Here is a 27,849-nt window from a genome sequence, read left to right as displayed (position 1 = left end):
TCATCCATGGTAAATTAATAAATTATGTTTTCAATTTGATTTCAGTGTCACTTTGCAAGAAATTTTAATTTTATATAATTTGCAAAATGTCTAATTGATGTTTTCTATGATAACTGTGTCACGCTGCCTTTGTTAATATTCTAAATATTCAGCAGTAATTTACATTATGAATGTTTTGCTTCATTAAACTGCAAATGGGAGAAATAGATTTATAAATTAGTTCTGCTGCTTCTTGGGCTGATCATAATGTAATCCAATATATTTAGAATAGAATAATATAAACTAGATATATACTAAAAACCATTTCTCTGTCATCATGTTGCTTTATTTAGTTTCTATTTGTAGTTTATTTATTTGTTGGGTTGAGACTCATTTCCACCATGATGCAGTTTCTACAGAATACGACATATTTAGTGAAAGAGCAGCAGGCTGATGCTGGATCCAGTCGTCCATCTGGACGGTAACTGTGTTTTGGAAAGTGCTTTATGAATACAGATGATTATGTTCAGTGTTAAAATAGTGACTAACTCTCTGATGTGTTCTAGGATCCAGGATCCAGTCGTCCATCTGGATGGTAACTGTGTGCTGCCTGTTGCTCCTCTGGTCCGCCTCCTCTCCCCTTTAAAACCTCTGACACAATGGAAAACTACACCATAGGTTCGACCGAGCTGTCGATCACAACCGGCGGCCTTATCTGTCCACCGCAGGGAGCGATGGGAGGTTTGAGGACCTGTTAGAAACCACGCAGCCCTCATGTGATCTCACAAGCCGTCCTTATCTGGCCTCAGCTGAACCGGAGCCGCACTTCTACCAGGTTCAACAGAGGAAACGTCACTGGAGAAAATGCTTTTCCTCCCAAGTGTTGCTCTGTGCTCTCTGTGTTTAGGTGAGTGTTTCCAACCAATCAGGATCCAACAAACTCAACATTTAACAAACTCTGTGACAGTGACCTTCATTTATGTGTCCGTTTCTCTACAGCAGCGGTTGCCATGGCAGCAGAGCTGCTTCAGGACCAGTTATCATTGACCAGCAGAGAAGATGAGAAGGTTTCCTTCAGCTGTAAAGTCACTGGTCAGTGTGGCGGCGATTATGTATACTGGTACCAGAAGAAAGAGACAGAAACATTCAGAGTTATTGTTCATATTGATAGGAGGAGTTGTGACGTTAATTCAGGTTACAACCATCCTCAAAAAGCTGATTTCTCAGCTGTAAAAAAAGAAAACAGCTGTGAGTTGCGGATCAATAAAGTAAAACTCCTCCATTCAGCCACCTACTACTGCTCCTGTTGGAAGTCAGGTTCCCACAGTGAGAAGTGATCCCTCCACCCTGTACAAAAACTCTGCAGCGTTAACCAAGAAATGAACAGATGGCGACTCTGTTTCTCAGAGGAAGAGACATTGATCTGAGAGCAGGAAACCACAGCCCAGGTTCAGATATTTCACCTCCCATCTCAGTTGTCATCTGGTTCTTAGAGGACACTGCTGAAGACACAGAAATGTCTCTGAGCTCTGAAGCTTTTCTTTACATTGTGTCGTTGCCACCGTGAGTTCTTCAAACCCATCTGCCGATAAAGAACCGATATCCTGGGTGTTGAATAAACTGAGGTACAAGTCCTCAGTTCTCCAGCTTCCTCCAATGTGTACACATCTAAAGAAGCGTACACATTGAGCTTTGGACAGTGTAACCCCCCCAATATTATATCCATTTTTAAACTTTGAAGAAGAGCTTTGACTTCAGACAACAATGTTATCAAGTCAGAAATTACTGCCAGGAAATCTGATTCAGACTAAAATACATTTGACAGAAATACACAGTGGAAATACTCTGTAACACTGTCACATCTGTACCACAAAATCACAGAGAGATTTAATGATGAGATTTAATGATCAACTGCCAGGGTCTTTACTGTTGATTGATTGATTGATTGATTGATTGATTGATTGATTATGGGCAAAAATGCATCAAACATGTTAAAAGAGCATGTTGCATTGACTCCAGAGGATGGCACATGAAAGTGTTACACAGGGTTAGTCCTCCTCCTCGATGGAAGACAAACAACACATAACATTCTAACTTTACAACACATTAAAAAACACAAGAAATTAGAAGACAAGGCGCAGTAAGAGATTATGCAAGCATACAAACATTGTGTGTTGATTTATACATTTGAACTGATGATTAGATGTAAGACAGACAGACAGACAGATAGACAGACAGACAGACAGACAGACAGACAGACATTAAAACTAACATCATAAAGTATGATCTTTTTTGACTTTGAACACAGTGATGGAGCTATACCTGACCCATCTTCTGGGGCGTCTTCTTAGCAGCATATAAAACAAAAACAGCTCCTTACAAAAATAAAATGTAGTATTGTAGTAGTTATAAACAAATAGAAACAAAAGAAACAATTGTGTTTTTATATGGAAGCTGAACCAGGTCACCTCCTCCTCTGCCATGTCGGCCCCAGACTTGGTGCTTGGCTCTTGGGTCATGAACAGATCTCAGAACAGCTCAGTCATGGCAGACTTGTTTTCTGGTGGAGGAGATGCTGAGACTCCAAGTCTACTGTCTGAGTCTCTATGGAGGAGGCTGCCTGTGGCTTGGCCCTGAACAAATACAAACAACAACAAGATATTTGTTGTCAAATTATTTGATTTAAAAAATCATACACTAGAAAAAAAATGACCAGGTATGCAAATAATTAATTAAAAATATAGTAAGTTACATAGATAGATAGATAGATAGATAGATAGATAGGTAAACAGATAGATAGATAGATAGATAGATAGATAGATCTAACTCTAAAACAGGTAGAATGTAAGAGAAAGAGAGAAAAGAGAAAAAGAGAACTATTCCTAATTTCTACTTGTAATTTTTTATAGATTGTTTAGACTTTTGTGTTGTTTCTGATGAGACAGAGAGAGAGAGAGAGAGAGAGAGAGAGAGAGAGCTTTAATGTGAGAGTGTGTGAAGAAAGTGAAGAAGATGGAGGATATAAAGTGAATCAGTAAAGTGTAAAGTTCAGTCAGCTGTATGACAGTCAGCATTGTTTCTACACAGACAACATTAGACAAGAGAAGGAGCACAAACCCGCTGCCAATATTTTTAACATGGCGCTCATGATCTTACTGTGGCGGACCGCCATGACAATATAGATAGAATATAGATATAGATATATAGATATAGATAATATAGATATAGGGGAAAGACTGGCAGACCAGAGAGGAAACACCTTATATTTATGTATATGGGTAAAACTTTTCTTTAAACCGAGGCTGCCGGATGGTTCCGGCCCAATTGAAGCGTTTATTTAGGTGTAAATTCAGTGGATCTAGATACCAGAGAGAACATTTCTCTGTTCAGAGAGCAACATCATCTGCAGCTGAAGATCTAGTTAGTTAATGGAAGGCAACACCTTCACCTGCTTTTCCATTGACGTCAATGGGAAGCCAAGCCAATCGCTGGTGCTGATGTGAACGCACCTTTAAGGTTCCACACTTCCAGGAGAGAGAAACCTGGAAGTTAAAGAAGCAGGTTTGTGACTGAGAGGTCGCTGCTTCAAATCCCAAGACTCCTTGTTCAAATGTGTCCAAGGAAAGTAAGGAGTAACGCTCTCCCCTCCTTTAATCCTGTTGAGGTTCCCTTGAGCAAGGCGCTGAACCCCCTGCTCAAGAGTGAAGCTGTCAAACTGTAGGAATGACAAATAAAGTTTCAAAACCAGTTTCAATCGGCCGCAGAAGAGCAACTTCCAGTGAGTTCAAGTCTAATTTAGTAAATGTTTCTAAACTGATAGACAACACGTCTCCTCTGTTGGACTCATTTTAAATCTAGGAGGAATCTAGGATCCCGCCTCTTTCTGCCTCAGTGGCTCAAATAAAGGACCAGAAATGAAGATTTGACAGTCATGTTGATATGAACATTAGAGAAACATCATGAAGCCCAAATATGAGACTTGATCAATAATTTGGACATGTTCACCTCAGCTGACAGATGGAACAACACAGACAGTTTATGTCACAGGATATTTCACTGTGGGAGGCTACTACTACTACATCTTTGGTTCTGGCACCAGACTGTATGTGACAGGTAAGACAAAATGTTCCTTTTTCCTGCAGTGAAAATGTGTCTTTAGTTTGTTTTCTGCTGCTTTAGGCTTTACATGTTAGTCTTTCATCACTGGTTGAGAATTCAATATGCAGCCATTCATACATTCAAAACTAAATTAGTATGTGAAGGACGTTTGTGTTGCTTCATCATTTTCTTGTGCGGCCGAACATCTTAAAAATCTGCCAAGTGATTTGAGAAACTCAGCACTGATTCTCTAATTCCATTCTATATTATCACAGGCTGATATTCAATGTATGTGACTGAATTATCATGATGGAGGAAAAGGATTTCTATTGCTTCATATTCATACAGCCCATAATAACATCCTCTTAATCTGTAGGTTACAGATATTTGATTTATTATTTGATGTATGTAATTTATTTGTAAGGGACCATGTACAATGTTAAACATAAATGTTACCATTTGATGTATTGTAGCAGATTTAGCTTAGAGCTCATTTTCATCTGCAGTCCCTTGGCAGGTTACAATTCAAAACATACATATATACAATCTGCACCAAATACAAACACACAACATTAACACATAATAGACATTGAAGTATACAAAATGTAAAAACCAGAGCAGAGTGCATGTGCTTTAAAAATTAAGTCAGTTACAGTCTACAAATCAGTGGTTGCATGTTTGTTTAGCTTTAAGCCAGATTTTTAATTCAGCTTTAAAACTGCTAAAGGAATATACAAAATATCATAAATTATTTAAATTATTCAATGATGGTTCATATATTTTATATGGTATATAATGGTAAATATAATTTGATGGTCGATGATGTTAAATCTATTTTATGTAGATTTTCTATATCAAAATATATTTACCATCATATAATAGGCCTATCTAAAATATATTTACCATATGTATTTTATATATTATTTATATGTATTTGTTTATTTGATAATCAAAAATAAATGCACAGCCATCAGTCATGCATTAATTAAAATCATCGAGGAAAACACATAAAGTTTTCAAAACTTATTTCCAATGTGGTCCTCTTTATATGATGGTAAATATATTTTCTATATTTTCTATATTATCTGATGGTAAATGTGTGTTGTATGGTATCTGATGGTAAATGTGTGTTGTATGGTATCTGATGGTAAATGTGTGTTGTATGGTATCTGATGGTAAATGTGTGTTGTATGGTATCTGATGGTAAATGTGTGTTGTATGGTATCTGATGGTAAATGTGTGTTGTATGGTATCTGATGGTAAATGTGTGTTGTATGCTTCATGATGTGATGTGGTGTTTTATCTCTGGCTGTAAACTGCTGTTGACTAGATGAATGTGTGACTGTCTTGTCAAACCTCAGCTGAGCCAGTCGTGAAGCCCAAAGTGAGCGTGTACCCAGCGTCCAGAGCGGACCTGAAGGGGAAGAGCTCCCTGCTGTGTCTGGCCACATCCATGTTTCCTCCTCTGGTCCGGTTCTCCTGGAGGAGAGAGGAGAAGACCGGGCCTCCCGAGGGAGAGACGGTGGAGCTCGGAGAGCCGGGCCGCCCCGCCTCCATCATGCTTATCGATCGGGAAAAGGCGGCGGCGTATCGATACGTCTGCTCCGTGGAGCACCAAGGAGGCGCGGTGGAAGCCCAGATACCGACACAAACTGACTGTAAGATCACCTGCTGCCTTTGCAAATTCACAACAAATCATTTGTACAGTTTGGGGGATTTACAGTGTGTGATGATCAGAATCTAAATGGCTTTCCTGAAGACTAAATGCAAAACATTTCCATAGTTGGATGAATGAGCAAACAGAGAGGAATGGTTGACTTGTGCTGTTTGTCTTGTCTCCAGTCTCCTTCCAGTCCCAGTGCAGGGTGAAGCTGCTCTCTCTGGTTTACACAGTGATGATAGTGAAGAGCATGGTGTACTGCTGTGGACTCTCTCTCCTCATGATCCATACAAACAAGGGAGGCTCCACCAACACACATGCTGACTGACTGCCATGTTCCTCTGCTTTCTGTCCAGCTTTTCATCAGAACAAATGTTTCTCTCATCTTGTTCTTCTGTTTCAACTTGTTTCAATACAGTAAAAAATTATCATATTATCATTTTTTAATCATTTTTTATTCCAGATTCATGATTGTGTATTTGTGTTTTTTATTTGGTATCAATTAATAAAAATAAACAATTTTAATGAATTAGTTTTAAAATATAATCCAATCTGTCTCATAATTGAGTTCACCAGAACAATCTGAGCAGCAATCATAACAAATTCAGATTATTTGTTATCTTATTTAGCCAAATTGTGAATTTGACATTATTATTAAAACAAATTGAATGAACATGTTTGATGTGTTAAGATCATTAAAGGATTTTATGAAGGCAGCATTGTACTTTCAGATATAAATTTTCATTGATATAGTTTCTTTCTTTCATCTAGATAGTTTCTTCTGCTGCCTTTTATCTTTTTAATTTGTTTTCAGAGAAACTTTACAAAATATTGAAGTTAGTATCAGTTACAGCATTTGTATTTTTTGCCTATGATAATATTCTGAACATTTATTTGAACAATGAATGCTTTGCTCTATAATATCGTATTGCTTTGCTCAGCAGTAGATATATTGTTCATTAATGTCTACTATTGCTTCTCTTTTTTCTTAACATCTGCATTCTGTCAGGAACGTTTTATTCTTATTTTATTTTTGTGAAGCACTTTGTAACCATTTTTAAAAAAGTGCGATATAAATAAAGACATGAAATTCTACATTTTGTCATTTTAAGAACACTGAGTATGATGGTTGTAATTTCTCTGAGAAATATCAATTTTTTTTCATGAAGACCTTGTCAGTAATTCAGTGGTAATTCCATTATTCAGTGTAATGAAGTGTGTTTTGCTTCAGTTCATTGACTTTATATAATGTTTGTCAGGTTTGCTGCTTGCTGTACAGTGTCAGCAGCTGAAATGTTGCTGTAAGATGAAGTCAAACAGAAATAAATGGGACTCAAATAATAATAATAATCCCTTTGTGAATTGCCAATCTGTTGTTACATTTCAGACTGTGTGTTTATGAAGTCAACATTCGTGTATCATAATGTTGGTGAATGCTGAGCAGCGATGAGGCGGGAAGGCTCGGGTTCAGGCTGTAAACGAGCTGATGTGGTTTCTGTTTCAGTCTTACTGTGTGGAAACAAAACCACTTCCTCAACAACATGATTGGCTTTTTAATGCTGCTATTCTTCCTCCTAGAGATAGAGAGAAAGAGGAGATCATATGAAAGACGGAGCAGGAGTAAGTCAGTCAGTAAAGCTTCACTTAAATAGACACTTTTTAAAACTCACAGTTTACAAAGCGCTTCACAACAAGAGGATCAAAGACAGAAAAGACATGAAAGACAGAAAAGATTGAAGAGAAGACAAAAGCATCTTAAAACAACACAACCATACATATAGAAAGTAAAAACAGTCAAAAACATGAAGCATTTCAAAGCCCATGATGATGAAAAGGTTAAAGCTATACAATACACACATAAACTCCTCCATACACACAAGTCCTAACCAAATAAAGAGCAGAGACCCGTCCAGCCCCTCGTCAGGAAGGCCGGCCTGTAGAAGTGGGTTTTCAGCAGCTGCTTAAAGGAGACGACAGACTCTGATCTGATCGGCAGAGGGAGACGATTCCAGAGAGTCGGGGCCAAAACCGCCAAGACACGTTCTCCCTTAGTTTGGAATCTAGAACCGGAGACCACCGGCAGACCTGGACCCGAGGACCTAAGTGAAGTCACGGGCCGATAAAGAGTCAGCGGCTTTGAATGAGCCACGAAAATCTCCTGAAAACTGACATTGAACACGTCGGTGAACAGATTCAACAACAGATCCTGCTGGAAGACAATAAAGCAGCAACTGCTCCGTCCTCATTTTGCATTTCTATTCTTGCTTTACACTAAAACGAGTCAAATAAAAGTAGATCCGGTCTCCCCAACAGGAAGTATCTCCCCCAGACGGTATCCCTCCGCTGTGTTCTCTTCTATCAATAAAAATGCTGTTTGGTGAAATTCTGTTCTGAAGCGTCGGACCAACAGTCAGCTGGAAATCACAGCAGCAGGATCTGTTGTTGAATCTGTTCACCGACGTGTTCGATGTCAGTTTCCATTCAAATGAATGGGAAGTCAAAATGTGAACGCTACAAACTGGTCCAGCTGCATCTGATCTTGGTGAGGAGATTATATTGTGCTTTTCAAATAAATAAGTCCATGTTGAAACTAAGTGGAATATTGCTTTAAAGAAAGTTGTTGAGCAGTCAGGACTCATCAAACCCGTCCTGCTGCCAGTGAAGCAACATGTGATTTGCTGCTGGGTGACGCTGACGATAACAGACAGGCTGTGGTTTCACTGCAGCTCCACACCGCTCACTGTGGTTTGTCATATCAACAAAATGACAGTTACAATTATTTATTTTGGTTAAGAATACTTCCAGGAAGCCCAGCTTTATTTCCACAGAGTCTCAACTCAATCTGTGGGATCTGTGAAAACTTAATTTCACATGCAAACAGACAGTTTGTGACCTTGGAATTATACGGTTCTATGTGACTTTTTGTCCAAACTGAGTTGGTCACATAAACCTGTGGAACCTATTCTACCTATTTTTGAGTCTGTCATTTCTAAAACAAAAGGCCCCGACTCCATTTAACTGAACATTTTGAAGCTCAATATGTCCAAACTCCTGAAGGGAGATGGAACCATATAATTCTAAGCTCATATATTTCACTCATTCAGTCATTTCCACAGAGGAAATGAGAAATTTCACCTTCAATTCTGAAAAGAGACAAAAAGCACATGTGCTTTGAATTCAATGAGGCTTTTCACATGTGACTTTGTTCTCAAACAAGTCAAAAAAGTTGTTGTCTACTAATTGTTTATGTATTCATGATGTGCATTTTTCAGTGTTTTCTATTTGCATTTTCAGCCTCACATCACAAGTCGCTCTGCAGCAAGATTTCCAGAAATCCTCCTTCGACGTCACTGCTACACTAAAACATTTGAAATCATATATAATAAACATTATGATTTATCAGACTGAAAGCACAAAAACACACTGAGACGGTTCAGTGTGAAGTTTCTGTGCAGCAGCAGCCAAGACTCTCAGTTTCCTGTTTCAGGAAGAAAAAAACATGTCGGTGTTTTGTTTTTCTAAGCAGAACTTCGATGTCAGCGTTGATTCCTCACAGCGCAGAGGAATGAACTGCTGTTCAGTTCATTAGTTAAATAGCTTCATAAAGTTCATAGATTCCTGCAGAAAAACATGTGGAGTGTGGTTGTGATCAGTGAGGGATAAATCTGACTGAAGCAGCTGTCTGCACTATAGAGACAGCAGATACCACTCAGTAACTAACAGGAGAAAACTGCTTTCTTTACAGCTGAATTCTACACAAGCTGATGGAAACTAAAAGCCTTCGTCACGTGACGTTTTGCCAAAGTCAGCGCCAAGAGAGCAGAGAAATGACAGAGAGCATCCAATAAAAATAAGGATCTTTACAGAACTCAGACACTGTGATGATGCAGTTTATTGACAATATCTCGCATATGAATTTTACACACCGATCAATCAGTCAGCATGTGTGTTGGTGGAGCCTCCCTTGTTTGTATGGATCATGAGGAGAGAGAGTCCACAGCAGTACACCATGCTCTTCACTATCATCACTGTGTAAACCAGAGAGAGCAGCTTCACCCTGCACTGGGACTGGAAGGAGACTGGAGACAAGACAAACAGCACAAGTCAACCATGAGTGTAGATCTGAACAGGAATGACGGTTCTATCACTTCAGATTCTATGTTTGATTCCTGCAGCAGTCAGTTGATCCTGCAGTGAGCTGACTGAGCTCAGTCTGCATCAAATCACCAGACAGAACAAATAAAACAACAAGAACAAATGTTAAGATACAACAAATGATATTTATAATGTAACAGCTGGTTGACAGGCAGGAGATCCTGACTGAACTCTGTGGTAACAGTAACAGCAGATGAAGCAGACTATCTGTAGTGAGGTGTCGCCCCCTGCTGCCTGCAGGCCGCAGCTACAGCGGAGCGCTACTGTCAGCTGGAAAGTCAAATAGAACCAAACGGTTCCACTGCATTGGTCACAACTCCGCCATCTTTTACCTGACTCCTTAGCTACTTTCAAACAAAGTAAAGGCAAGTCCAAGAAGCCTGCAGACCGAATTCGGTGTCATTGTCATGACCTGTGGAAGAAGCTTTTACAAAAAATCCAAAATGTCAGAATGTTTTATAGGCGGAGCTTATGGGTCCTAGAGGCAAAACTGTTCATCATGATCAGATATATATCTGTACCAAGTTTCACATCTCTACGACTAACAGGACGGCGGGGCTGAGCCTCAGACTTTGGGAGCTTATTACAGCGCCCCCTATGGGCCAATCAGTGACATCATTTGTTTCCCAGTAGCAGCTGACCTGAACTATCTATGTCAAAATGGACAAAGAGTTATCAATGTATGGACGAGTTATTGGACAAAACACAGGAAAATACTGCTACTACAGATAATAATGATACTAATTCCACTACTTACAGCTTGCAAAATTCTCTCGTGTGCATTCTAACTTGAATTTAGGCATTAGGAAATTCAGATAATTGTTTGATTAGAGTTTTAATAGACAGGCCTAGTTAGGATTTCCTCAGTGAAGTTGAGAAGAGACAGGAGACGGTCAGGAGTTTAGGACTTGCTTCTGAAATGACAAAATTAGATTTTTCCTATCTTTGACATTTAGGACAGAACAAACACTCAGGATGTTTTTCTGTAATGAGGCTCCTGAACACTAAACTCTCTGATTCCACTAATCTGACTGAAACTGAATGTTTTCATTCAAAATGAGATTTTCCATTCAACTGAAAGAAAGTGAAACCTAAAAAGTAGAATTAATTTCTGAAAAACTAAATCTCTTTCTCTCTAAAGGTTTATTGATCCAGGTAAACTTCCTGGATATTGACTCTCACATGATGTTTTTTATTACCTGAATGATTTCATTTCATGTTTCTCACATTATTCTCACCAAAAACTGTTGAGCTGGATGGATTTTCATTGACTATAATGTAATTAGTTAGTTGACTAAAACCACAGGCCATTTTATTCAGTAAATAACTGAATTTAATCAATAAGACATGAATACATTCTGACTAAATTTTAAGGCTATTTTCATCAAAAGAGCAAGAGACTGTGACTGGATTTAAAACTGCAGTGAAAATGAACACTGGAGGCTGAAGGAAGAAGTAGTTCAAGGTGCGTTATAATAATATATAATAATAATCTGTATTTATAAGGCACTTTTCAAAACAAAGTTACAACGTGCTGCACAATCAGTAGAGATAAAAGACACAGGACAGATCAATAAAACAGAGAGATCAATGAGGTCAGACAGAAATAAATTAGAAGTAAAAGGTCAAATCAACAGACAGGTGATCTATCGCCTCTATCGGCCTCTACTGGCGACCAGTGGGAATTACAACAGGAGAGATTTGGTTCCAAAACAGTTGGGGCCAGAAAGTGAGTTTTAAAAGCCATTTCAACACGGACAGTGAAGCTTATCAAACCCACAGATTTATTATGGTCTGTTTGTGAAATGAGGCAGCAAACACCTGAATTATATCACCTTTAAATGAAGAAACAACAACAACACATCTGTAGGAGAGAGAGATGCTGTTGGGAAGCTCCATGGTGCCAGGATCAGTCTAACAGACCAAAAACACAACTTCACATTTCTGTTAAAGACGAGTGAACAGTTCAGTGTTTTAGGTGTCGTTTTCTTTTACTGACAAGTAGCAGTAATACTAGTAGTAGTAGTATCAGTAGTAGTAATACTACTAACAGAAATACTAGTAACAGTAGTAGCAGTAGTAATACTAGTATCAGTAGTAGTAGTTGTAGTACTAGTAACAGTAGTAACAGCAGTAGTAATAATAGTAACAGCAGTAGTAGTAGTAGTAGTAGTAGCAGTGGTAGTAGTAATACTAGTAATAGCAGTACTAGTAGCAGTAATACTAGTATCAGTAGTAGTAAGTCTTCAGGTCAGTCAGTGTTCTCTCTTCATTTTCTCCACTAGATGGCTCTGTGTTGTTTTCACAGCTGCAGAAATAATAGCAGAAGAACCTTCATGATGTCATCAGGTTGGATTCACTGTTGGTTCTGGTCTGACTGAAGGACTGGACTGTATGAACTTCACTTTAACAGTCACATCCACTAACAGTATTGTTTCTTCAGTAAAAACATGAACGTAAGTTATGTCCATAACTGTGGATCTATGAGACCGAACGATGACCGTCACCACGGTCTTCAACTTGAATGATGCCATCCTTCTACCTATCTACGAGACCATTATATCAACAGAGTCATGTGACTGACCTTAAGAGGCTGGGCCCGGAGTCTATAAAGCATCCGGTGAACATGCCTCTTCCTCTTGCCTGGAACGCCTCAGCCCGTTCTGAGCGACAAGAGATGGTGACGGTCATCGTTCGGTCTCATAGATCCACAGTTATGGACATAACTTACGATCTATTTCGACCTCACTCTGACCGTCACCACGGTCTTCAACTTGGATGAGTCATACCAACATTGTCGCAAGGAGCGGAAGATTCCACCACCTCCCCAACGCGCTCGGCAGCTGACATAAGAACCGTGGAGCCGATTGCTGCGGACGTCACATTGACCCTATAAAATCTAGCAAAAGTGCATGGAGCACTCCACGATGCAGCCGCACATATATCCCCAAGAGCAACCCCCCTCAAGGCCGCCCACGAGGTGGCCACACTGCGTGTGGAGTGAGTCACCAGACCTCCAGGGACTGGGAGATTCTGGCTGGAGTAGGCCTGAGAAATTGTCTCCACCAGCCAGTGGGATAGACGCTGCTTAGACAACGGGAGGCCAAACCGTTTACCACCATAACACACTAACAGCTGAGTGTGTGCCCGCCTCAGCGGCCGTGTGCGATCAACATAAGCCATCAGTGCTCTTACTGGACACAGTGCCTGAAGAGCCACTCCCCCTTGGTGAGCTGGGTCAGGGCGGAATGCCTCTATTTCAATTGCCTGATTCACTGTCTGAGAGTTTACCACCTTAGGGAGGAAGAAGGGGTTTGGCCACAGGGACACCCCCGCATTCTCAGCTTTCCACCTCAAGCACTCATCACTCACAGAAAGTGCATGTAGCTCACTACTACGTGCAGGACACTCTCGGTGTCCTGCACGACCTGTTCGCGGGATGGGGCGCAGACCAGCCAGTCATCCAGGTATGGCAGTATTTTTATGCCTGCCCTCTGGAGTGGTGACAGAGCGGCTGCTACCACCCTGGTGAACACCCTGGGAGACATGGAGAGACCAAATGGCAGGACCTTGAGTTCGTAAGCCTGCCCCTGAAAGGCGAACCGCAGAAACCGCCAATGTTCCCGACAAATGGGGATGTGGAAATAGGCGTCCTTCAGATCGATAGTGGTGAACCACTCCCCTTGCTCTATCGACTCCAGGATGTGCCTTGTGTGTAGCATTTTGAAAGGCAATACCTTTACGTATGCATTCAGACGGGACGAAGCCCACCATCTTTTTTGGGAACAAGGAAATACATTGAATAGAAGCCAGTGCGCTGTTCGCTGGGACTTACTTTTACAATCACGTCCTTCTGTAGAAGTGTCGCAACCTCCTCCGCCAGCACTGTTGCCTGGACTGGGTCCCTGACCAATGTCATACGGACCCTGGAAAAAGGTGGGGGTCGCCGCCGAAATTGGATTCTGTATCCCCTTGCGACTGTAGCCAATACCCAGGGGTCCGATACCTCCTTCTCCCAGCTGTCCAGGCGTAGCTGGGAGTGAACCCCGGCGGCTGCCCCACCACTCCTATGCAGAACCCCCCTGGGTCCTTGGACCCTTGGGGGGGCGTCTCCTTTGAGGAGCCCCTCTCGCTGTGGGTCGGGGCTAAAACCCCTGCTGCTGCTGATGCGGCCTTCCAGCAGCATTGCCAAAGCCTTGGGCACCCAAGTTCTGGCGCCTGCCATGCGACCAAGACTCCTGACGACCCCAAGCAGCCTGGTATGGATGCTGCTGGCCCGTCGGTCTCTGCCTCGCCATCACAGGGCGACTGAATGTGCGTTGCACGCACTCCCGAGTACGCAGAGACTGCTCGGCTTTGTCCAGCACACTCTGCGAGTCTGAGTGAAACATTCGCCCGGCACCACAGGCATGTTGGTAAGTTCCCTCTTGATGTTCTCAGGGAGAGTTGTCTGAGCCAGCCAGACCTGCCTGCGAGTCATCATGGCTGATGACATAGCCGAACCGACGTCACGGGTAAGTTGGGAGTGTGTAGACAGCACAGTATCTATTAGGTTCTTGGTGTCCTGGTCACCCGTATTAGCGGTCCTTCTAAGAGCTGCTAACAGGACAGCGAGTGCATTCCCCGCACGAGCTGCACGAGCAGCTGCATTATAGGTCCTACAAACCAGGCGGTCTGTCTTGTCACATTCCCTCCGAGGGCAGCGTGGATTTGCAGTCACCCTGTCCGGGCCAAGAGAGGTCAAAGCTGCCATCTCCCTCTCCACTGGCGGCATGTCACCCAAGCCGGACTCAGGCGGGTACCGCGCCTTAGCTAACCTCCTGCAGCCTGAATTAAACTGAGGGGCACTGCCAGGAGCATTCCACGACCTCTTCAACATCTGACAATAATCCTCCGCTGCAGGAATAGCCACTGAGGGACGGGTTTGCGAAATGCCAGCCCAGACCCCCTCTAATGAACTAGGAGCTTCAACTGGGGGCGCAAGCCCTATAATCTTAGCAGCACTCAGCACCCTAGAAATCACATCACTGGGACTGGGCTCCTCAGTACCATCATCTGCAGACGCAGACCCCCCTGGGTGAGATGAGCTAAGGCCATTTGACTCCTCAGCAACCTCTAGGTGTCCACCCTCCTGTGCATAGAGGGAGATGGAATCAGGGTGTTCTGCCGGTGCCTCTTGGTATGCCGGTAAGTCCCCAGGGGAGGTCCCCGCCGAAAAATCTGCTTCCGGCGGAGCCGCTCTCTGGGTTCGAGCCTCGATCATGCTCACCCTATCCGCCAGACCACGAATGGTGGCTAGAATTTGTAGCTGCGTGTCCTCCTGCCCTCCTGTCTCACTTGGGGGGGGGGCTGGTCTACGCGATGGCGGAGAGGCACACTCTGGGGCTCGTTTCTTGCTATGCCCGTGAGAATGCCCCTGCTGGCGTTTGCGGGAACGACGTTCAGGATTACGTTCCCGTTCTCTACCACGGGTGTGAGGAGAAAGAACTGCCGCAGCATGGGGAGAATGCTTCCCAACCCTGGCCCTTCGGGCCCTTTCCTCCAGAGGCAAGTCAATTGCCGCCGGACACGGACTCTCCACATCCTCCAACAAATGAGCCTTGCCCAAACAAGAAGGACACTCCCGGTGACCGTCGCGCGGGTCCATGGCTGCCCCGCAAAAACGACATGTCTGAGGAGCCATGTTATTATCAGGTGGCCAGCAGTAAATAAACTATTCAAAACTGCCCTATAGGCAACACAAAGTAACACTGCCCACTGCGAACAGTGGCTAACGTGAACATATATGAACCCACTGGCTCACGAAATACTGCTCAGGCAAACTGAATTCACCCACTCCTTGTACGCGGACGTACGAGGGGGAATAAATAAACAATCCCACCTACTGCGCACAGAGGTAAAGGGAGATACATTAACTTATCCAAACAAAAAAGAAATACAACTATGGAGAAAACAAGTTACTCAAAATCACCACTCTTGTACGCGAACGTACGAGGGGAAATAAAGAAAAACCTTGACTGCAAAATAGCAGAAGGGAACAATTAACTATTTAACTTTGTGTTACTGTATTTATCTGCTGTCTTGTTGCCCAAAGGAAACAATAATACCAACTTAGGTTACTTACCCAAACGCCAACGGGCTATGGGAACAATCAACAACAGGTGTACCAATTATCCTACCTGCAAACAAACAGAAAGTTACATGCAAGTAGCACAACTACGGCGGAGGCGATGCTCAAAGCACCCCGCCAGTAGCGACTTCACAGGAAAACCAGTCGAAAATCCTTAGGGACACAAGGCGCCTGCACAACAAAGTGACGGATTATTGGCTTCCTAATATGCACAACTTACCGGTCTCAGGTGAGGCGAGAAAGGCAAAGAGGAAGAGGCATGTTCACCGGATGCTTTATAGACTCCGGGCCCAGCCTCTTAAGGTCAGTCACATGACTCTGTTGATATAATGGTCTCGTAGATAGGTAGAAGGATGGCATCATTCAAGTTGAAGACCGTGGTGACGGTCAGAGTGAGGTCGAAATAGATCCAATGTGCTGTTTCCCATTTAACTCAACATCTTCCAACAAGACAAATTACTCCTCCTCTGTCAAGACAGTGTCTCCTCTTCATCATCTCCTCTTCATCACCTCTTCATCATCTCCTCTTCATCACCTCCTCTTCATCACCTCCTCTTCATCAAGACAGTGTCTCCTCTTCATCACCTCCTCTTTATCACTTCTTCATCACCTCCTCTTCATCACCTCTTCATCACCTCCTCTTCATCATCTCCTCTTCACCACCTCCTCTTCATCACCTCTTCATCACTTCTTCATCACATCCTCTTCACCACCTCCTCTTCATCACCTCTTCATCACCTCCTCTTCATCACCTCTTCATCACCTCCTCTTTATCACTTCTTCATCATCACCTCTTCATCACCTCCTCTTCATCACCTCCTCTTCATAACCTCTTCTTCATCACCTCCTCTTCATCACCTCCTCTTCATCACCTCTTCATCTCCTCCAGACTCTTCATCACCTCCTCTTCATCATCTCTTCATCACCTCCTCTTCATCACATCCTCATCATCACCTCCTCTTCATCACCTCTTCATCACCTCCTCTTCATCACCTCCTCATCACCTCCTCTTCATCACATGCTCTTCTTCACCTCCTCTTCATCATCTTCTCTTCTTCACCTCCTTATCATCACCTCCTCTTCATCACCTCCTCTTTACCTCCTCTTCATCACATCCTCTTCTTCACCTCCTCCTCATCACTTTCTCTTCTTCACCTCCTCTTCATCACTTTCTTTTCTTCACCTTCTCTTCATCACCTCTGATCAGCTTCAGTTCCTAGATCAGCAGGGAGGTCAGAGGTCAGAGGTCAGAGGTCACAGCAGCAGATAACAGATAACTAATATTCCTGATGATCACTGTCAGTTATTCTGGATAAAAACATCAACTAAATGACTAAAGTGTAAGAATTTCAAACTAGTTTTTCCTCTGTATTCTCTCTCTGTACTGGATGGCAGGTTGAACCTTTAATGCAGAAAGTGTAATTCTGTAGGGAAACATCTAGTTCAACACAATCCAAATAAATCCAGTTCCCTCTCAACATGGTGACAGGATATATACTGACTGTTTCACCTTTTCAAATCCTTTTAAAAGACCACATGAAGACTTCATTATTCACTTTATTATTCAATCATTAGAAATAGATAGATATTAGAAATAGACAGAATAGAATAGAAATATTTCTCTCTTATTTTTCATCATTTCTGTTTCCAGTTGTTAAATATAGTAGTGAGATTTCTGAATAACAGCTGGTGGCTTTTATTTTGTTCCACATTCAGAATTCTGTATTTTTGTTGTTTTGTTATTAGCTGGCAAATAATTAAATGAGAAATGTATCAAATAAACAGTAGTAAAACCAATTATATTACAGATGATCCCGTAAGACAGCTAAATACTGTTCCACATTTTATAGAAATTTGTATGAGTCACAGTATAATGAGGTAGCAGCTAACCATTTTCTAGGATTTCTCACCGAAACAAAGTCAATTAAGAATGACCAAAAAGATTTTTGTGATAGCCTAATAACTTTAGATGAAGTCCTGTTTGCCATTCATCACCTAAAACTCAATAAATCTCCAGGAGTTGACGGCTTAACTTCTGAATTTTATTGATTTTGCAGAGCAACTAACCCCCTTCCTCCATGGTGTGTTTATAGAAAGTATTGAAAATCAAACTCTTCCTCCCATATATATGTATATCTAATAACATCAGGCTTGTGCTAGACCTTATTGACTATGCTGATCTTTGCAGTGATGATAGTTTTATTTTGGGGGCTGGCCTGCTGGCTGTCCCAAGAGTTAGAACAAAACACGGTGAAGCAGCATTTTGTTATCATGCAACACAGACCTGGAATAACCTCCCAGATGATATTAGACAGGCCCCGACTCTGACCGCTTTTAAGTCAAAGCTAAAAACTTTCTTATTTTCCACTGCCTACTCTACCCTGTAATGGCTAAAAACTTATCTTTTCAGCTTAGCTTTTAAATAACATTAATTTTAACTCTTTCTGTTCAGGATCCCAACAGAGCTGACACGGTCTTGTCCAGGTAAAGCTTACTTGTGGATGAGTGAACACTATATGTGGGGGGGGACAGAGCTTTACCCTGCATGATCCTCATCCATCTGTGGATGGTGAGGTTTTTGACCAAGAGGAGAATCTATGATTCTCGGCTGCCTTAGGCAGTGAGATCTGACGTAAATATATGGGTTCACTCACAATGTGCATCTAAAAGTGGGAGTATTTGTTGTATTTGTTGTGTTCTTTTATCTTTCTATCTCATTTGATTTAAACTGCACTAGTTTACTTTTTAAGTCTTTTATCTTTTGTATCTCTTGTCTGTACTTTTGCACTTTTTAATTGTAAATCTTTTACCTTTACTGTATTTTATCACTCTGTAAAGCACCTTGAATTGCCCCAGTGTATGAAATGTGCTATGCAAATAAAGCTGCCTTGCCTTGCCTTGCCTTTGTTTCTAGATTTGAGCAAGGCATTTGACACAGTCGAACACAACTTTATATCTCAGGCCTTGGAGAAATTTGGTTTTGGTCCTTACTTTTGTGCAGCTATCAGTACTATGTATAAGAATGCAAATTGTTCAGTTAAACTGTTTGCAGGCACCTCTCCAAGACTTAAAACGCGGAGTCAGACAAGGCTGTCCTGTCTCGCCATACTTGTTCCTGATTTGTGCTCATTTACTCTCTGACTTCATTAAGCTCAGCCCCCTGAAAGGTATCACAATAGCTGAAAATGAAATCATAATTAGTCAGCTGGCTGACGATACCACTTTATTTTTAAAGGATGCTTCACAGGTTTCAGTCGCCATTGATACAGAAAAAAATAAATTTATGGCTTCATAGAGATTTATCCCTTAGAGGAAGAATTTTGCTATCAAAGGCAGAGGGCATATCCTGACTTACTTTGCAGCCTTATCTCTAGATGTGAACAAACAGACCTCTGTGGCCATTGATAACATACTTTATAATTTTGTGTGGAGTAACAGAATGCAATATGTTAGAAAATCAGTCTTAATGAACTCCCATGAACATGGTGGCCTGAACTTTCTTGATTCTTCCACCCTTAACAATACTTTCAAAATAAATTGGATTAAACAGTTTCTTAGAAACCCGACTTTAATTTGGAATTATTCCTAATTACTTGTTCTCAAAACTTGGAGGCCTTAAATTTGTTTTACTTTGCAGCTACAATATTGAAAAAATTCCCTTAAAATTGTCAAATTTTCACAAACAAATGCTCCTTTCCTGGTCTTTAATTTATAAACATAATTTCCCCCCCACAGATACATCTGGAACAATAGAGATATTATATAAACACAAATCATTATTCTTGGAAAACTGGTTTGTCCATGAAATTGATCTGGTTAATCAGCTCCTCAATTCTAGTGGCGTATTAATGTCATACTCTGAACTTCTAAAATCAAAAATGATTCATCGTTTTTTATCCCTCCAAGGTCTACAAAGATATAAAAAGGACATTGAAGTGGATTGCTCATTTTGTCAACTGGTACCAGAAGATTTATGTCATTTATTTTGGTCTTGTCCCCACTCGTATTTTTTGGCAAGATGTCTGTACATTCATTTCCCAATATATTGATTCTGAATTTTCCCTTTCCTATGAAAATGTATTGTTTGGCTTTTTTACTTACACTTCTACCAAAGCAAATCAATACTATATCATCAATTTGATTCTATTACTTGCAAAATCACATATTCATAAATCTAAGTTTTCCAATCATAAACCATATTTTTTATTTTTTTAATATGAAATCAAACAATACATTACAACAATGCTATACTCTAAAAATAGAAAAGCTATTAAAACCATAAATTTGTATACCATGTATAACATTTTTGTGAATTGATTTATGATTTCTGGCAGTTAGGAACCTTCCTAAGCAAAAAAGACTGTTGACCCCTATATGGCTGGACCGTGTTCCGGCCGACCACGTGTTCCGGCCGACCAATGGTGTAACTTCATCACTCAGTCAGAAGCTAAATCCAAATGTCCGGACTTCACCACACTTCCAAATTTAACATCTTAATATAATTTGTACTGCACTATTTTCATTTTGTATCTTTTTGTGTCAAACTTTGTTTGTAACCCGTGGCGTTGTATATTTTAATGTCTGTTATTCGATAACTTTGTATATCTGATGCTGATGATAGAAATAAAAAAAAATAAATAAAATAAATTACCGCACTTGCAGACTCGCGGACTTTGCGGGCGCGTTCCCGGGAAGTCTGCGAGTGCTGAGGCTCTAAATCCACAATTCATCCAGTCCACAAGGGGCCTCAAGTGGACTTTCTGCAGACTTCACCAGACTTCACTGATTTAATTACCCACAATTCATTGCAATACGGACGTGACGGTGTAGTTTTCCCAATTGCCGAACAGAAAAACAAAAAGGACTTATGAATGTGTAAAACAATGACTTTCTTAAAACGTTACTTGAATCATGTCGGCCAGAAATAATATTCAACCACATCATGACACGAGCGATCTCGACCACGATCGTGGCAGCGATCACTGTGGACAGGGTTGTAGTCGCTACACTGTTGTTTTGAACGTTTCCACAGCAACGAGTGAAACAGCCTTGAGTTTGTCTATCAGCGGCTTGTAGTCTCGCGCACTCGCAGACTTGACGTGATACCGTTGAACACGTCACGGTGCGTACGACTGAAGTCCGTGAGGGCTCAATCCAGAAGACCGGAGGGTGGACGTTTGGATTCTGCAACACATCGGGCGCTTTGCAGCGCCGTAAAGATGCAGCTGCGGGGAAAAGCAAAGTAAAGTTTGGCGTTGTTTGGTTAAGTAGATTTGAGCCCATCAGTGAGTTTATGCAGCTGCTGTCGCAGCCAAAATCTATAAATGTATGTGTAGTAGTGTGATGTTGTTGCGCTATATTATGAGCAGGGCATTGTACATTTTTGAAGAATTGTATGTGGATTGAAGCACAGACTTTTATTTTGAAGGATGCGGGTTAACATTTCCGTTACCATGGTTCCTATGTTCCTTAAGTGTTGTTGATATGTCGTCAGTATGTCCTTATGAAATGGTGTAAATAAGTATATTGGGTTTCATGTTAAGGTTAGACACCTTTCCATAAAGGGAAATATTGGGGATTATCGCCGGAAGTATAGCGAGCATCTTATTTTACGAACTGCACTTGTGGCACTTCCGTTTACTTTACTTCCTCTTTGTTTCGGAACTTTTACCGGGAAGGTAGGCAGTCTCTCTGCTCTTTGCACTTTCGCTGTTTTTGTTGTAAAAGTGAAGTTAAGTTACTTAAAAACTCATGTAAAGTCAGTGTGTTAGCATTGTCATGTTTTAGAGTTGCAATTGTATTTCTTTTCATGCATAAATCTGCTAATCAGGGGAGAAGTGTGTCGAGGCCTGTGTGTGTTTCAGAGCTGCCGTGTAGCTTGTCACGCTAGAGTCTGCTGTTGAGACTGTTTGCTGGCACGAGCCATTTAGTGACTTTACTCATGATGTTACACAGGCGCTGAGAAACCCTGTGAATGTTTTGTTTCTTCACAACTACAGGTATGTACGGAAGCCGAGAACGGCCGTGCTTGCAATTATTTTTTTTATTGCCGTTATCTCGAGATCACGAGTTAATTACTTCGTTATCTTGAGATAACAAAGCTCGTTTTCTCGAGATAAAGGGTTAATTTATCTTGGTATCTCGAGAAAACAAAAGGCCGATTTCTCGAGATAGTTTATCACGAGAAAACGACTTTTGTTTTCTCGAGATCACGGAATAATTATGGAGAACTCAAGAGTGTCTGGTTCAGGGGCGGATCTAGAGAAATGTTCATGGGGTGTCAAGAGGGTGGCAGATATATATATATGCTGATTTAATCGCAAACAATAATGAATATTTGCTTGGGAAAGCCCCCAAATGAAGATATTTTAACTCAAAAACATTACATTATTGTGGCACATGAGTAAAGCATTGAATAGAAATATCTAAAGGTGGCATTAGAAATATATAAATTGTTTTATTTCCAACTCTTCAGACATTTTTCCTAATACATGTCTTTTTTCATTGAACATAAGCCCATCACTTAGCCTAGAACAGTTTTTTTTTTAAAATAATTTAACATAACGCCTATACGTTAATTTACGTTTAACGTGTTATTTTTAAAATTAATCTAAATTAATGCATTAAATTTGACAGCTCTAACAGATATAGATATAGATATATATACACAAAATAATTTTGTTTGTCTTAATAGTTTTGGATGTTCCAAAACTAAAACCAATAAAAGGACAAGAACAAAACCAATAAAAATGAGAGACTAAAAGTTAGGGCCACCTTTACTCCTCTCTGCAGCCTAAAAACCAGGTCAAAGCATGGGTAAACCCCATTGAATTTTCTGTGTATGAAATGCACTATATAAAAAGGCTGACTTGCCTTACCACAAAAGTTTTTTTGACCATATCACTCTGCATTTCTACACCACCTAACCTAAGATTAAGTCAAGAAACAGTAACCCTGTATAATGTTAACTAAAAATGTAATGTTATATTACTAGATTTCAGCATTGAGGTGCTTATATTCATGATCTTGCATAGGCATACTAACCTAAAAACCTTTTATTGAGAATCATGAGAAAGTTTCACAGTGACAGACACAGAGCATCCCCGTAACCATAGCAACTCACTCTCGCAGAAGAGCTGACTGAGATTACTCTGAGCAGCATGCATGGGAATAAACTACAATATAATAATTATAATACAATATATATAATAATATAATAATTAGTGTATATTTCTCGCTATTCAGATGGTCTGAATAACTCTGTGCTGCTCTGTCTCGTCTGTCCTGCTGTCAGTTTCCTTTTTTCACGTCTCGACGTTATCAGTTATGAATTTGTTTTTCACTGCGTGAGAAAGTAGACTTGTGGCGTGAGAGCGTGTGAAAAATATAAATTGCGTGAGTCTCTCGGTCAATGCGTGAGAGTTGGCAGCCCTGTGAACTCGCTTGTCATTATGTATGAAACTGCCAATCAGATTTATTTACTTATTAATCGAAGGTTCCGGCCCACTTTAACCCCTGGTGATACTGCAGCTATCTGCTCATCGACCTCATTCCTTCACCGTATGTTCTGCTGACTGGACTGTCTTCGTCTTCTTCTTCTTCTTCCTGCCGTTACTGTTGTCACAGACGGTCACAGATGAAGTGGCTCTGATGTTAACAGCTCCTGTTGGGGGGGGAGGAGTCTACGGGGAGCGTCATCTCTTGCTGCATTCACTGCAGCCACAACTTTTTATATATATATTTTTGAATTAGATTGTCCAAAACTGGGGTGGCAGCTGGGGTGGCAAGGCATTTTTTTAGGGGTGGCAGCTGCCACCCCGGTAGATCCGCCGCTGGTCTGGTTCATTTGATCACAGCTGATTTCAGCCTTCAAGATCACTGTCATGACTGTCGGGGAGGATTCATAACTGAACAGTAAGTCGAGGCATAAATGTGAAGTTTTTTGTGAAGGTTTGCTGCAGTTACTGTAACTGCAGCAAACAAAACTACACATTTTCTTGTGATGAATTATCTCGTTATCTCGAGAAATCGGCCTTTTGTTTTCTCAAGATAAATAATTAACTTGTGATCTCGATAACGGCATTAAAAAAATAATTGCAAGCACGGCCGTTCTCGGCTTCCGTAGGTATGTGGGTTTATGCATGTTTTTTTTTATTTTTCTGATAGAAAATACAGTATGTTAGATTAATTTATTTATATAATTTGCATTTTATTTATTCTTTTTTTGTAATGCTATTGTGCATATTTTCTTTGTTTTGGGACTTTTACCGGGAAGCGCTGAGAGCATTTATGTGAGAAAACCCAGTGAATGTTTTGTTTCTTCATAACTACAGTTGCTGTTGCCGCTGGTTGGCAAATAAATTGCTCAGAGACAGAGCCGGGAAGTGTGTCCTTGCCTTCTACACAGAGTCAGACCCACTACATGTGCAGCTTGGGGGGGCTGATCATTTCATACCTGACAAGATGAAGAGACATTTAGCACAAGAAGCTTTGGAAAGAATCGCGCAGTCCGCTGACAGCGAGCAGCGGTCTGTATCGGACTCGGACGAGGAAGCCTCCAAAACCGAAGACGACGACAACACGGACGATGAAGTCTCGAATCTGGTTCCTCCGATTGGGTCCGATTCCTCCGATGACTCCGCCGGGAGCGGGGAGGAGACGGAGGAGACGGCGGGTCCTTCTAATGAATGGAAATCGAAGAACGGGCAAATTGTCTGGTCTCCCACTCACGCCGAGACGCTGCGCTACATTCCAGCCACCGGTGCGGTCCCGGGACCCACGCGGTACGCCACCACCCGCATCAGCACCGTGAAGTCCTGCTTCGATCTCTTCATGACAGAAAAGATCATGCAGCTCCTTCTGGATATGACAAACCTGCAGGGGAGACGATCCCTCACGGATTGGAAAGACATAGATGCCACCGACCTGCAGGCGTACGTCGGGCTGCTGATTCTGGCCGGTGTGTACCGGTCCCGCGACGAGTCGACCCGCAGCCTGTGGGACGGCCACACCGGGCGGGCCGTCTTCCGGGCCACCATGTCCCACCATACGTTCAGCCTCATAAGCTCAAACCTGCGGTTCGACGACAAGCTGACACGACCCGCCCGTCACCAGAAGCACGACAAGCTGGCTGCCTTTCGGACCATCTGGGAGAAGTGGGTGCACCGCCTCCCCCTCCTGTTCAACCCGGGCCAGGACGTCTGTGTAGACGAGCAGCTCGTCCCGTTCAAAGGCCGCTGTGGATTCCGCCAATTCATGCCCAGAAAACCTGCGAAATACGGGATAAAGATTTGGGTCACCTGTGACGTCATCACATCGTACGCGTGGAAGATGCAAATCTACACGGGGAAACCTGCCGGCAGTCCGGAGGTGAACCAGGGACAGAGGGTCGTCCTGGAGATGACGGAGGGGCTCCAGGGGAACACCGTGACTTGTGATAATTTTTTCACTTCCTATGCGCTGGCCGAGGAGCTTCTGAGGAGGAAACTGGCCCTGGTCGGTACAATTCGGAAGAACGGGCCAGAGCTTCCCCCGCAACTGCTGCAGACGAGGCAGAGAGCGCCCCGATCCTCCCGGTTTGCCTTCACCAGGACGCACACGGCGGTGTCCTACGTCCCGAAGCGGGGGAAGAACGTTCTGCTGCTCAGCACCAAGCACCGCGAGCCGGCCGTGAGCCACACGGAGCACCAGAAGCCGACCATAATTACCGACTACAACCGCTGCAAAGGAAGTGTCGACAACCTGGATAAGGTGCGTGCCATTACGCATCGATTATTTATTCTTACTGAATTCATGTGCTTGTCTGAGATCTATTTAGTGCTTTTATTATTCAGTATTTCTTGCATTTATATAAAGAATGAATGATATATTTGTGTATGATGAGGAAGAGTATTTGTATTCATTTATTCATTTTTTCTTGGTCTTTTTTGTTTTGTTCTTTTGCAGGTTGTCGGCGCCTACAGCTGTAGGAGAAGGACCTGTCGGTGGCCACTGGTTCTCTTCTACAACATGCTGGACGTCTCTGCCTACAACGCCTTTGTGCTGTGGACGGCCGTGGATCCCTCCTGGAACCGGGCCAAGACCTTTAAACGGAGGCTGTTCATGGAGGAGCTGGGGAAAATGCTGGTGTCCCCGCAAATGCTTCGGAGAGAGCACCTCCCCCGCACACCGGCCGCCGCCGCCATGGTGGCGGAGCTACAGGACCCGGGGGACGGTCCGGTCCCGGACAGCACCGACAGCACCGACAGCAAGAGGAGGAGGTGGTGCGAGTTCTGCACTGGCAGAAAAAAGAAAACCGCCACCACCTGCATCAAGTGTGGGAAGCATACCTGCAAAGACCACACATCCTCATACTGTAGCTCCTGCTGCACATGAACCGGACCGAACTCTGTCTCACACACACTCACTCACACACACTCTCTCTCTCTCTCTGTCTCTCTCTCCCTCTCTCTCTCTCTCTCCCTCTCTCTCTCTCTCTGTCTCTCTCACACTCACACATACTAGTATTTCTGTTCTGAATTTTTTGATATGTTCAATGTTCTTGAATTTTGAAAAATAAATCTTGTTCTTGTTCAAAGTAATCTTGTATTTTTGCTTTGTTTATATTCTATCTATTTTCTCTCTCTCTCTCTGTCCTCTGTCTCTGTCTCTCTCTCTCTCTCTCTCTCTCTCTCTCTCTCTCTCTCTCTCTCTCTGTCCTCTGTCTCTGTCTCTCTCTCTCTCTCTCTCTCTGTCCTCTGTCTCTGTCCTCTCTCTCTCTCTCTCTCTCTCTCTCTCTGTCCTCTGTCTCTGTCTCTCTCTCTCTCTCTCTCTCTCTCTCTCTCTGTCCTCTGTCTCTGTCTCTCTCTCTCTCTCTCTCTCTCTCTCTCTCTGTCCTCTGTCTCTGTCTCTCTCTCTCTCTCTCTCTCTGTCCTCTGTCTCTGTCCTCTCTCTCTCTCTCTCTCTCTCTCTCTCTCTGTCCTCTGTCTCTCTCTCTCTCTCTCTCTCTGTCTCTCTCTCTCACTCACTCACTCACTCTCTCTTTCTCTCTCACTCTCACTCACTCACTCTCTCTCACTCTCACACACACTAGTATTTCTGTTCTGAATTTTTTGATATGTTCAATGTTCTTGAATTTTGAAAAATCTTGTTCTTCAAAGTAATCTTGTATTTTGTAAAATAAGGCAATAGGCTATTAGAAGGTGAACACTTTGAAGGGTAATAGGAGTAATACAAAAAGCAATAATTGACATTTTACATATGTAACTGTAACATACTATAAGTTAACAGGTGAGATTCTTTACTTTAATACTGCACAAAAAATAATAATGCATAAAAATCAGTGTTGCTAATCATTGACATATCCCAGACTGTGATGATAAAAAAAAAAAAACTTCCCCCTAGCCTTTAGTATATTGAAAATATTTATTGAGATTGGTTAAAAAATTTAACTCAGTGAAAGTGGAAAATAATATTAATATATAGTATTTTTATGGCGGTTTTAGGAAGGGGACATTTTTGTCCTCTAAGGTAACAAGTGTGATTTTTTTTTTATAATCTGACACTGCACAAAAAATTATGATGCATCAAAATCAATGTTGTTGCTAATCACTGACATATCCCAGACTGTGATAATCAATAAAAAAAATCTCCCCCTAGCATTTAGTGTAGTAGTTTAGTGACGCTGACGATAACAGACAGGCTGTGGTTTCACTGCAGCTCCACACCGCTCACTGTGGTTTGTCATATCAACAAAATGACAGTTACAATTATTTATTTTGGTTAAGAATACTTCCAGGAAGCCCAGCTTTATTTCCACAGAGTCTCAACTCAATCTGTGGGATCTGTG

The 27,849-nt window shown here is 42.0% G+C and overlaps 2 protein-coding genes across 2 annotated transcripts; both read left to right on the top strand.

Annotated features, from left to right (window-relative positions):
* Nucleotides 1-843: 843 nt before the first annotated feature.
* On the top strand, nucleotides 844-7,273 carry LOC139661700 (immunoglobulin lambda-1 light chain-like). The gene is made up of 5 exons (XM_071540251.1): nucleotides 844-874; nucleotides 967-1,296; nucleotides 4,045-4,092; nucleotides 5,439-5,735; nucleotides 5,920-7,273. The coding sequence occupies exons 1-5, from the start codon at nucleotides 844-846 to the stop codon at nucleotides 6,063-6,065; spliced, it is 852 nt and encodes a 283-aa protein (XP_071396352.1). The 3' UTR covers nucleotides 6,066-7,273.
* Nucleotides 7,274-24,485: 17,212 nt separating this feature from the next.
* LOC139661701 (piggyBac transposable element-derived protein 4-like) lies at nucleotides 24,486-26,426 on the top strand. The gene is made up of 2 exons (XM_071540252.1): nucleotides 24,486-25,772; nucleotides 25,968-26,426. The coding sequence occupies exons 1-2, from the start codon at nucleotides 24,486-24,488 to the stop codon at nucleotides 26,394-26,396; spliced, it is 1,716 nt and encodes a 571-aa protein (XP_071396353.1). The 3' UTR covers nucleotides 26,397-26,426.
* Nucleotides 26,427-27,849: the final 1,423 nt, after the last annotated feature.

The sequence above is a fragment of the Centroberyx affinis genome, unplaced genomic scaffold, assembly GCF_046629955.1.
Source record: "Centroberyx affinis isolate AG114_WGS23_722 - 3 ecotype Tasmania unplaced genomic scaffold, CSIRO-AGI_Caff_v1 ptg003589l_1, whole genome shotgun sequence".
Lineage (NCBI taxonomy): Eukaryota > Metazoa > Chordata > Actinopteri > Beryciformes > Berycidae > Centroberyx > Centroberyx affinis.
The sequence above is the reverse complement of the archived record's forward strand: the minus strand, read 5'-3'. Positions and strand labels throughout refer to the sequence as shown.

Coding starts and splice junctions, on each gene's coding strand:
- LOC139661700 (XM_071540251.1), top strand. CDS start 844: ATGCTTTTCCTCCCAAGTGTTGCTCTGTGCT. Junction 875..966: donor CCCAAGTGTTGCTCTGTGCT/CTCTGTGTTTAG, acceptor ATTTATGTGTCC/GTTTCTCTACAGCAGCGGTT. Junction 4,093..5,438: donor CACCAGACTGTATGTGACAG/GTAAGACAAAAT, acceptor GTCAAACCTCAG/CTGAGCCAGTCGTGAAGCCC.
- LOC139661701 (XM_071540252.1), top strand. CDS start 24,486: ATGAAGAGACATTTAGCACAAGAAGCTTTGGAAAGAATCGCGCAGTCC. Junction 25,773..25,967: donor GTGTCGACAACCTGGATAAG/GTGCGTGCCATT, acceptor GTTCTTTTGCAG/GTTGTCGGCGCCTACAGCTG.